Genomic DNA, 13,046 nt, shown 5'->3' on the forward strand with positions numbered 1-13,046 from the left:
ATCAGCAATTGGTCACATTTGATTCTGGGCCTTAAAAAAACCAAACACTATAAATAACACTGAAGTTTCCTTTATCAACATCCCCAAGTCCCAAACTCACATCCATCCTTCATACCACCACTATCAAGTTGGTATGTCACCTTCCTTCAAGTGTATTTTTTATTCTTTTACTATAAACTCTATAGATATATCTATATAATAAACTCTATAGATATAAATATCTATATAGTAAACTCTATAGATATAAATATCTATATATCTATAGATATCTATATACCTATAGATATCTATAGCCAGCTCTACAGATATAAATACTAGTCATTATAGATCTTTTAAATTTTATGTCAATACTTTCAGCTCTTGCTTATTCCTTTTAAAGATCCATCACACAAACATGGCATATTTGATTTATCCATCCCCATACAGGCGGACATTTAGGTTATTTCCAGTCTTTCACCCTTATGAAGATTGAGGCAATAATCATTCTAGATTTTAGGGCACACATGCAACAATTCTCTAGCTTATTCACAGACATGGACTTGCAGGGCCACAGAACACGTTACTAGTATTGCCAAATGTTCCCTAAAGTGGTTGTGGCAATTCACCATCCTCCTTTCCCTGAGCAGTGTGTGAGAATGTCATTTCTGCTCACACGTGTTAACTGTCCAATCAACACATGATGTCACATAGGAGAAATCATCTCTCACTGCTGTGCTCATCTGCCCTTCTGAGCATCCAATATGCCTCTTCTGTAAACTGCTCGTTCATACCTTCTGTCCACTTTTCGTTTTCCACTGGGTCATTTGTCTCTTTTCATGGATATGTAGGAGTTCTGTATATATTCTGAATAGCATTTGTCTGTCTGCATTATGCAAATACTTTCTCTCAAACTGTCACTGTCCTTTAACATATGCTTACAGTTTTCTTTTATTGCATGTTGTTTTGTTTCTATAATCAAATTTAGCAACGTTTTATGGTTTACACTTTTTAATTTTTTTTTATTTTTTTAAATATTTATTTATTTATCTGGTTGTGCTGGGTCTTAGTTGCAGCAGGCGGGCTCCTTAGTTGCGACACATGGGCTCCTCAGTTGTGGCAGGTGGGCTCCTTAGTTGTGGCATGTGAACTCTTAGTTGCGGCATGCATGTGGTACCTAGTTCCCTGAACGGGGATCAAATCCCTGCATCGGGACCATGAAGTCTTATCCACTGCACCACCAGGGAAGTCCCTACACTTTTTTAAAAAAGAAATCTTTCTCTATCCTTGAACTCCTATTCTCCTATATACTTGTTTAATAGTTTCAGGTTTTCCTTTATATCCCTCTCCCACGTTTAAGTCTTTAATTTATTTGGAATGAAATTTTATGTACTGTGTGAAGCTGAATCAAATTTTATTTATACTACATAAAAAACCATTCATCCCAGCAAAATTTACTTAATAGTATACCGATTTTTCTACTGATTTATGATAGTCTATCTTTCAAACAGCAAGCTGCTATCTGTTCATGAGCCTATTTTTGGATTCCATCCTGCTGCAACAGTCTATGTATTTATTTACTACAGCTTGTTAATATGCCTTGATACTTGGCAGGGAAAGTACCTTCTCTATGTTACTGTAGACCTTCACATTTCCATATTAATGTTAAAATTAAAATGTTTTCAAGTTCTCTAAAAAAAAGTCTTATTGGGCTTTTAATTGGAAATGCACTGTTTATGCATTAACATTGGAAAAATTTAATCTTTACAATATTAAGGTTTCTTCACCATAAACGTGGTATCTCTCTCCATTTATATTTACATAAATATATTACATATATTTATATTCCTTTGTATCTTTCAAAGAATTTTATAATTTTTTCCATAAAGTCCTTATGTACCTTTGTTAGGTTTATTTATACCTTGATCACTTATAATTTTTGTGACTATAGAGAATGGTATTTTTTTCTACCAAATTTTCTAAATAGTTGTGATTAAAGCATACCACTGATTTTTGTATACTGAGCTTATATCCAACAACCTGATGAACTTTTATCAGTTTTAACAGTTTGATCATTGATTCTCTTGGACCTTGTAAATGGACAGCCACAGAATCTGGAAGTGATAACGTTACCTCTTACGGCATTCACAATCTGCATCCCACCTAATTACCTCTAACTTTAATTCCCTTACTTTATTCTAGGTTTCATGAAGAAAGAACTGTACCCTAGTTCACTTTTTTATTATAAACACAGCTTATTTACATAACATTTTCTCAATAAATATTTACTGTAGCAAAGTAAAACGATTTTGTATATCTACCCATTTAAAAATATACTAATGTATCCTTACTAAGTTATTTATAATGGATACCAAATACATTTGCAATCTCTCTTCATAGCAACAAGCTATTAGGTCTCACTCCTGCTAAATTTCATCAACTTTTAAAAGCAAAGTAAAATAGACTTAGGCCCAATACAGACAGATCTATTCTTTATTACGACTTTAAGTGACAGAGAAATTGCGAGGGAGAGGAAGTAGCAGATTAAGAATTGCAGAGGAGCTGAGAATAGTTTTTGGTTGCACTGATCAAAGGTAATATAGCTATATTTCTTCCTAAAGTTTTTTTTTGCCAGTAATTTTAGTATATACAACTCCTAACATAAATGCATTCAGATGACTGAATATTTCTGTTTCCCAATTGTAATAAACAATATTATTTAATACATTTTTAATCCAAGATCTAAAGAATACTTTATTACCAAATTTAACAAAAGAATAAGAAACTCACACTACCCAGTCTAATTTGAGAAAAAAATAACTAAAGTAGAAAAGGTTCTAGTATGATTTAAATACACCAAAGTCAAAAGCTGAATATCCAGCATTCTAAATTAAGGGTATTATACTTAATAACTTCAAAATATTCCAGAAATACTTAAAACATACCTGTCATCCAAAACAATAATAATTTCACCATGTTTAAAGGTGAGTTCATTGTCCTCAACAGCTTCAAAATCATACAAAGCTCTCACTTTCCTTGCAACTTTATTATTTGACTGAATTTCTGCAGATGGATATAAGGATTTTGTTTCTGTGTGCTGCTGCTTCTGCTCTTGCAATGATAATTCAATAGCTAGTTTGAAAAGTTAAAATGCAAAAAACAAGACAGAATTAATTCTTATTTTTAAAAACTTTAATAAGGAATATTATATAATGTGCTATTTAATAAGAATAAATCAAGTGAATATTTTATTTGTCCAGTTGAAGGCTAAACAATTAGCTTTTGTGGGGGCAGGAAGGGGGAGGGGACAGGGCAGAGAACCATGACATTTTTTAAAATAAGTTTTTGCTCATTCCTTATTATCACAGTCTGTCATATACAGCAGCTATTATTTTTACAGCAAACAGATTGTGACATTATAATATGGGTAGCTTTCCATATAGGACAAGTCATGAACATATTTCTGTGCTTGACTCATAACTTTGGCATTAAAGAAAAGGTGAAATGTAATCTCGTCAAAGGTAGGACATTAAATACATGTTACTGACAACGATTATGAGTTCAATTAATCTTATATCACGTCAATTGTTTCTCTTACTTTTCAGACTCCACTAGTTTTTAGATTAGCAACACTAAATTACACGTGCATGATCCTTTCTTTACCTTTAGCTATATCTTCATCTTCTTTGTTTTTGTTCGATGACGTACCATTCTTGGCAGGAACTGAGACAGTCTGTAATGTATGAGGAAAATGAACACAACTACCTTTTCAAGGAAAACACAAGCTCTATGATTATTTGCTCATGCTAATTAAAAAGTTAATTAAGTTCCACTTAAAAGTGAAGGTCTTTGTGATAATTTTAAGTAGTTCTTTTCAAGCACTAAAACAGAACATCAGAATTTTCAAGACAACATTAAAAAATCACAAAGGGCACGAACTGGCTTACATTTTGCACAAATCTTAGTATCTGACACAGAACCTGGCATACAGAAAGTACTTAAATATGAATCTTTCCTGATTGCACTTCCTGATCTCAGTGGTCCAAGGCCTCTCATTCAGTGAGAGGTGCTACACTGCTAGAGGCGCAGGGCTACGCGAGCAGCAGAAGCAAGAAGCCATGAAAATGACTGAAGAGGAGAGGAGGGAGGATGCAGACAAAAGGTGCAGCTCTAGGCATACACTTTAAGCCCCCTTTTACTACTCATTGTGTGTGAATGGTGGTGGCTCTTCAGGCATAGCAGAGGACTAAGGAAGGTCACAGTTAAACTTAAAGGCATGGAAGACAGAGATGTCCAGGATTCTGAACCATCAACCAGTTCTTTAACACAGATTTTTGAGAATGACCTGCAGAAAGGACAGAGCAGGAAAATGCTAGACTTTTATTACTTATCAGGTTTTTATCTCAAAATTCTACCTTGAACCCTTAGGCCTGGTCAGCTATATATAAAGGTTCTTTTTGTGTCTTCAGTCTACAGTCCAAAATTTAAAAAAAATATACAGTACTTCTCTTAGTCTCTTTGCCTAGCCCACATCCTGGAAAACAAGAGGCACTGGGAGCAAAAGCCAAGACACAGTGTTTTTCTCCCACAGACTAAAATAAACAACCTACTCTGTGCCTCATGATCCCTGCTCCCACCCCTGTCCTACTAAAGCTACCCCCTACATCCCCAAATAAATTTCTCATCTTATAGTTCACCCCATCTTATATGTAAATTACACCATTCACTCCAGGCATATTCATTCTTCAACAAACAGGTCTTGAGCTTTCTCAAGTCCATGAACTGGTTCATGTCATTCCTTCCTTGATGACCTCTCTACTCCTCTCTACATATTGAAATACATTCCAGCCTAAAAATTCTACTCTTCACCTTCTTCACCATCCCAATCTGTAGTTAACCTCTCCCTCCTGGCATCTAGATTGTGTACCCCTCATCCACATTTGTCACTTATAATTAGTTATTTTTCACAAGTATATAGTTACCCTCCAAACTGACTATAAATTTCTTGAACATAAGGGCTCTCTCACACATCTATGCCTTTTGCATGACTCTACATTCAGAGTAGCATTAAAAAGATTATTTATGGATGATTCACTTCTCAAAGTTCTCATTTGTAGAAGTAATTCACTTGACAATTACAATGTCTACTCAATATAAGGCACTACGCTAGATAGACTCATGTAGAGTGCAGGTGAGCAATGATGACTAAGATAAACCTTGCCAGCTTTTACCCAAGGTATATACCTTCAAAATACTATAGGATCAACCATGAGTGTGAATGATCTCTTACCTGAGAACCTGCTGAAGGAAAAGTAATTCCTTCTTCTTTCATAGATTTAATAGTTGCAGATATCAGACTAAACTGAGGGTCCTTCTGAAATTCTTCTGACCACTCCACCATTAAAGATTTCAGTTTTTCACATACTTTAGGATGAGCCTTTTAAAGAAAAGGCAAAGAAAAAAATTGTTAAAATAAGTACTTGAATTATTTAACAAAGAGAATTACCACCAAAATTCTCTAATTTTATGAACATCAACAAAAGTCTAGCAATCCTTAGCTTAAATGAGCACTTGATAAATGCTTATTTACATTTTAATATATAGTTGTTTCTTAGAAAATTACCCTTTTTGAACATCAAGGTTTATGTCTTATACAATGACAATGAATCTATTATATTCAGAGGTTATTTCTTTTATGTTTTCTTAATATCCTCAATATTAGACTAAGCTTTTTATATCAACTAAACTAAAATTCTGATATTTTTGCCACTAATAGCATGAGAATAGTGCTTCAGAGCTTCTAACAGAAATAAATTAATAACAACCCCATCAAGAAGACCCTCTCCACCCTGCTCTAAAATAAAGGGCCCCTTTGCTCACCATCTTTAATGGGAATCAGGACAGAATGGTGGTTAGTTTGGACTCCGAAGTCACAGAAACCTGCATCTGAACATCAACTATGCCACTTAGTAGCTGCATAACCTTAGACAAGTTACTTAACTTCTCTTAAGTCTGTTTCTGCATCTATAAAATAGGAATGATATGGGAATCTAACTTCTAAGGGTTGTTAAGAGCTTTAAACAAGGTAGCATACATAAAATGCTCAAAGCAGTGACTGCTAACCCTCAATAAAGATCAGCTATTATCACTAATATATATGCTTTGGGGAGGAAAACAGTTTTTGGTGCTACAAATGCAAATAACAAATTTTAGAACAGAAACTTTTTTCATTTCAAATCTATTTAAAATGATTTCCCTTACTATACAACTCTATTAATGCTTTACATAGTTAAAATAACACAGCATATGTATTTTTTAATGACTTAAATTTCTTCTCTTTTTAAAATTTACCTTATTTTTTATCACAGCACGTACTTCTGTTGCAAAATCACGGGAACATACTTCTAAATGAAATATCTTTCCACAGTTTGCCACACAAGCCCCAAGAAGCTATTAATTAAAATAAAAATCAATATACAAATGTTGAGATATTATCTTACTTAACTGAAATAAATACACATTTAAAATTTGGGTCAAATAATAACATGACTTTCACTTACAGTTAATGCCTGCAGAGCAACATGAGGAACCTTATGATTTACCCTTTTCATTATGGCTTTTAGGCAATCTTTTGCTCTAAAAAAATGAAGAAGGTTAAGTGTTCAGAATTTCAATTCAAACATTTACTTTTAAATTTAAAGTTATTTGGTAGCAGAATACCTTATATATACACCTGCAAACGTCACTTCATTAAAGGACTAAATCTATAAAATGATCTTACACATTGCTCATAGACTGCAGAACTTAAAAAAGAAAAAGAAAACTTGTTGCAAAGGTTATACATTCCAAAATCAAAAATGAAAAGCCAAATCATTTCAAAAAAGGTCAGTCAACACAAGAGAACAATATCATATAAATTACCTTTTCATTTCTTCAAGACAGACTGAGCTTTCACACAGCAAATTCTTATCTTGTGGGAAAAAAAACTAGCAAGATACATAGTCTCAAAAGATTTAAGTTTAAACATGCATGAATGCACTTTGAAAAGCTGTAATGTTAAAACAAATGCTTTCATCAGTCTTCTAAACTTCTAACATATAATCAGTTCAGCTTGACTGCCCCATTCCACCCCCAAAGCACCATTATTTATATTCATTTTTTCATTATGATTTATTGCATTTACCTATTCATTATTGAAAGGTCTTTTTAGTGTATATGTATTATGTTATTATATTTATCTACTTCATTATTAAACATGTCTAAGTCACAGGGGAATTCTCTAAATAATTAAGTCTATTCATTGTTAACGTGTGTCCCTACTGTAACAGGCTTTAATTATGCATTTTAATATTTCAAGTTTTTGGTCAATTCTTTTCATTTGTTCTTTCAGGATGAGGTTAACCACATAAATCCAGCCACCAGCATGTCTTTACTTTTATCCCCCAAAAGGAAATAGTAAAAATCCCATTTTCCTTCCAAAGTTACATCAGGATAAGAGACACAGATTATTAAGCTCCTAGACATTCAGTGGGCATGACTGGGCATCTTACCCATTAGGAGTGCTTCCAACTTTGTCACATATGTCCATGATAAGACTCCAATCTTCTGTAGTGTTGTACTCATTTGTGGCCTTTTCTATAAGAGATAAGCACACACAAAAATAAGGATGTCTTGCATAACAATAAATACCAAGAAAGACATAAAAGCAGCAAGAGAAAAGCCACCAGTTACACACAAGGGAGCTCCTGTAAGACCACACACAAGGGAACTCCTGTAAGACCATCAGCTGACTTTTTGGCAGAAACTCTACAGGCCAGAAGAACATGGCACAATATGCTTAAAGTGATTAAAGGAAAAAACCTACAAACAAGAATACTCTAGCCAGCAAAGATATCACTCAGATTTGAAGGAGAGATGAGTTTCACAAACGAACAAAAGCTAAGGGTTCAGCACCACTAAGCTGGCTTTACAAGAAATGTTAAAGAGACTTCTCTAAGCAGAAAAGACCACAACTAGAAATATGAAAATTATGAAAGGAAAAATCTCACTGGTAAAAGCAAATATACAGTAAAGGTAGTACATCAACTACTTACAAAGCTGGTAGGAAGGTTAAAAGACAAAAATAGTAAATTCATCTACAACCACAAGAGTAATTAAGGGATACAAAAAATGAAAAACTTTAAAATATGACATAAAAAAATTAAAAGTGTGTGTAGGGAAACGTAAGGTGGTTAGAATGTTTTCGAACGTAAGGTCATCAAGTTGGGACTTCCTTGGTGGCACAGTGGTTAAGAATCCACCTGCCAATGAAAGGGACATGGGTTCAAGCCCTGGTCCTGGAAGATCCCACATGCCGCAGAGCAACTAAGCCCGTGTGCCACAACTACTGAAGCCCACATGCCTAGAGCCCGTGCTCTGCAACAAGAGAAGCCAAAGCGATGAGAAGCCCGTGCACCGCGACAAAGAGTAGCCCCCTCTTGCCTCAACTAGAGAAAGCCTGTGCACAGCAATGAAGACCCAATGCAGCCAAATATGTAAATAAAATAAGTCAATAAAAAAAGAAGTCATCAAGTCAAAAAATATACATATGATTATATATGTATATGTCTTGATATATATCTATATGTTGATATTTATAAACTTCATGCTAACCACAAATCAAAAAGGACTTCCCTGGTGGTGCAGTGGTTAAGAATCTGCCTGCCAATGCAGGGGACATGGGTTTGAGCCCTGGTCCAGGAAGATCCCACATGCTGCAGAGCAACTAAGCCCGTGCACCACAACTACTGAGCCTGCGCTCTAGAGCCTGCGAGCCACAACTACTGAGCCTGCGTGCCACAACTACTGAAGCCCATGCACCTAGAGTCTGTACTCCACAACAAGAGAAGGCACCACAATGAGAAGCCTGCACACCACAATGAAGGATAGCCCCCACTCACCGCAACTAGAGAAAGCCTGTGCGCAGCAATGTAGACCCAACACAGCCAAAAATAAATAAATAGATTTACTAAAAAAAACCACCCCGGGGCTTCCCTGGTGGCGCAGTGGTTGAGAGTCCGCCTGCCAATGCAGGACACACGGGTTCGAGCCCTGGTCTGGGAAGATCCCACATGCCATGGAGCAGCTGGCCCCGTGAGCCACAATTACTGAGCCTGCGCGTCTGATGAAGCCTGTGCTCCGCAACAAGAGAGGCCGCAATAGTGACAGGCCCACACACCGTGATGAGGAGTGGCCCCCACTTGCCACAACTAGAGAAAGCCCTCACACAGAAATGAAGACCCAACACAGCCATAAATAAATAAATAAATAAAAATTAAAATTAAAAAAACCCAAAACCTAAAATAGATACACATACAAAAAAGAGAAAAGAATCCAAATGTAACACTAAGGATGGTCATCAAATCACAAGAGATCAAAGGAAAAAGGAACAAAAAAGAACTACAATAACCAGAAACAATTCACAAAATGGCAGTAAGTACAAACCTATCAATAATTACTTTAAATGTAAATGGACTAAATGCTCCAATCAAAAGACATAGGGTGGCAGAATAAATAAAAAAACAAGACTCGTATATACATGCTGCATACAAGCAACTCACTTTAGATCAAAAGATACATACCAACTGAAAGTGAGCAGATGGAAAAAGGTATGTGTTCCATACAAATGGAAACAAAAAGAAAGCTGGGGTAGCAATAAGTATATCAGATAAAACAGACTTTAAAACAGACTGTAACAAGAGACAAAGATGGACATTACATAATGATAGAGGGATCTCTCCAACAGAAGATACAACAATTCTAAATTATGCACACAACATTCAAGCACCTAAATACATAAAGCAAATATTGACAAACATAAATGTAAATATTGACAGTAATATAATAACAGTAAGGGACTTTATCACCCCATTTACATCAATGGACAGATCATCCAGACAGAAAATCAATAAGGGAACACTGGCCTAAATGACACAATAGAGCAGATGGAACAAACATATATAGAACATTTCATCCAAAAACAGCAGAATACACATTCTTTTCAAGTGCACACGGAACATTCTCCAGGAGAGATCATATGCTAGGTCACAGAACAACTCTCAATAAACTTAAGAATGAAATCATACCAAGCTTCTTTCTCTGACTACAGTGGTATGAGACTAGAAATCAACTACAAGAAAAAACTGCAAAGAACACGAACACATGGAGGCTAAACAATATGTTACTAAATAACCATGAGCCACTGAAAAAAAATCAAAGAAAAAATAAAAAAGTACCTGGAGACAAATGAAACTAGAAACATAATGATCCAAAATCTTTGGGACAGAGCAAAAGCCGTTCTAAGAGGGAAGTTTAGAGCAACAGAAGTCAGGCTCAGGAAACAAGAAAACTCTCAAATAAACAACCTAAACTTACACCTAAAGGAACTAGAAAAAGAAAAACCAACAAAACGCAAAGGTTAAAAGAAGAAAGAAAATAAAGACCAGAGCAGAAATAAATGAAAGAGAGACTAAAAAAAAATAGAAAAGATCAATGAAACTCAGAGCTAGTTCTTTGAAAAGATGAATAAAATTGATAAAACTTTAGACAGACTCAACAAGAAAAAAAGACAGGGCCCAAATAAATAAAATCAAACATAAAAGAGAAGTTATGACTGACAATGCAAAAATACAAGGGGTCATAAGAAATTACTATGAACAACTGTATGCCTGTAAAAGGGGCAACCTAGGAAAAATGGATAAATTCCTAGAATGTGCAATCTCCCAGGACTGAATCAGGAAGAAAAAGAAAACATGAACAGACCAATTACCAGTAATAAAACTGAATCAGTAGTTCAAACAAACAAACAAAAACACCCTCCAAGAAACCAAAGTACCAAAGTCCAGGACCAGAGGGCTTCACAGGTGAATCTATCAAATATTTAATGAAGAGTTAATATCTACTCTTCTCAAACGATTTCAAAAAATGGAAGAGGAACGAATGCTTCCAAACTCATTCTACCAGGCCAGCATCATCCTGATATCAACACCAGACAAAGAAATCACACAAAAAAAGAAAATTATAGGCCAATATCACTGATAAGTATAGACGTAAAAATCCTCAAAAACATATTAGCAAACCAAATTCCACAATACAGTAAAAGGATCACACACACAATCAAGTGGGATTTATCCCAGTGATGCAAGGATGGTTCAACATCCACAAATCAATCAATGCGATACACCACATTAACAAAGTGAAGAATAAAAATCATATGAGCATCTTAATAGAAACAGCTTTTGACAAAATTCAAAATCCATTTGTGATAAAAACACTCAATAAAGTGGGTATAGAGGAAACATTACCTCAAAGTAATAAAGACCATATATGAAAAACCCAGAGCCAACCTCATACTCAATGGTGAAAAGCTGGAAGTATTTCTCCTAAGATCAGAAACAAGACAAGGATGCCCACTCTTGCCACTTTTATTCAGCAGAGTATTGGAAGTCCTACCCACAGCAACCAGACAAGAAAAAGAAATAAGGGAAATCCAAATTAGAAAGGAAGAAATAGGGCTTCCCTGGTGGCGCAGTGGTTGAGAGTCCGCCTGCCAATGCAGGGGACACGGGTTTGTGCCCCGGTCCAGGAGGATTCCACATGCCGCAGAGCGGCTAGGCCCGTGAGCCATGGTCGCTGGGCCTACGCGTCCAGAGCCTGTGCTCCGCAACAGGAGAGGCCACAACAGCGAGAGGCCCGCGTACCGAAAAAAAAAAAAAAAAAAAAAAAAAAAAGGAAGAAATAAAACTGTCACTGTTTGCAAATGATATACTATATGTTGCTTTTCTATACATTAACAACAAACTATCAGGAAGGAAAATTAAGAAAATAATCCCACTTACAATTGTATTAAGAAGAATACAATTCCTAGGAATAAATCTGACCAATGAGGTAAAAGACCCATAGTTAGAAAACTACAAGACACTGAAGAAAGAAGTTGAAAGCAACAATGTCCTGTGTTCTTGGATTGGAAGAATTAATATTGTTAAAATGACCATACTACCCAAGGCAATTTACAGATTAAATGCAATCCTTATCAAAATACCAATGGCATTTTTCACAGTACTAAAGCAAATAATTCTAAAATTTGTACATAACTACAAAACCCCCAAATAGCCAAAATAACCTTGAGAAAGAAGAGCAAATCTGGAAATATGACACTAGCTGATTTCAAATTGCTAAAAAGCTACAGTAATCAAAACAGTATGGTCCTGACATAAAATAGACACATGGATCAATGGAACAGAATAAAGAGCCAAGAAATGAACAACACACTTATATGATCAATGAATCCATGACAAAGGAGGCAAGAATATATAATGGGGAAATAAATTCTTCAATAAATGGTGTTGGGAAAACTGGAGAGCTACATGCAAAAGAATCAAACTGGACTACTTTCTCACACCATATACAAAAATAAAGTCAAAATGGATTAAAGACCTAAATGTTAAGACTTAAAACCATAAAACTCCTAGAAGAAAACACAGGCAGTATGCTCTCTGATATCAGTCTTAGTAGTTTTCTTTGGATATGTCTCTTCAGGCAAGGGAAACAAAAGCTAAAATAAACAAATGGGACTACATCAAATTTAAAAAGATTTGGAACAGTGACAGAAACTATCAACAAAACAAAAAGGCCACCTACTGAATGGGAGAAGATATTTGCAAATGATATATCTGATAAGGGATATCCAAAATACACCAAGAACTCATACAACTCAACATCAAAAAAAGCCATCAACCCAATTTAAAAAATGAGCAGAGGAAATGAATAGATATTTTTCCAAAGAAGACTTACAGATGGCCAACAGACACATGAAAAGCTGCTCAACATCACTAATCACCAGGGAAGTGCATATCGAAACCACAATGAGATACCACCATGCACTTATCAGAATGACTATCATGAAAAAGACAACAAATAACATGTGTTGGCAAGGATGTGGAGAAACATGAACTCTCGTGAACTGCTGGTGAAACTGTAAATTGTGAGCCACTATGGAAAATGGTATGGAGGTTCCTCAAAAAATTAAAAAT

General features: G+C 35.3%; 1 protein-coding gene across 3 annotated transcripts in view; it reads right to left on the reverse strand.

Moving 5' to 3' along the window:
- Positions 1-13,046, reverse strand: part of STAM2 (signal transducing adaptor molecule 2) — a gene marked incomplete at its 5' end in the record, with an annotated part of 48,798 nt that overhangs the window by 12,882 nt on the left and 22,870 nt on the right. For 2 of the 3 annotated variants that reach the window (XM_079709965.1, XM_079709966.1), the window contains 6 exons: positions 2,922-3,108; positions 3,640-3,709; positions 5,267-5,413; positions 6,328-6,426; positions 6,537-6,612; positions 7,527-7,611. In XM_079709965.1, coding sequence (XP_079566091.1) covers positions 2,922-3,108; positions 3,640-3,709; positions 5,267-5,413; positions 6,328-6,426; positions 6,537-6,612; positions 7,527-7,611 — 664 coding nt within the window. The remainder of the gene's footprint in view (positions 1-2,921; positions 3,109-3,639; positions 3,710-5,266; positions 5,414-6,327; positions 6,427-6,536; positions 6,613-7,526; positions 7,612-13,046) is intronic. The other variant, XM_079709967.1, reaches the window with a different exon arrangement.

The sequence above is a fragment of the Hyperoodon ampullatus genome (assembly GCF_949752795.1).
Source record: "Hyperoodon ampullatus genome assembly, chromosome: 8".
Lineage (NCBI taxonomy): Eukaryota > Metazoa > Chordata > Mammalia > Artiodactyla > Ziphiidae > Hyperoodon > Hyperoodon ampullatus.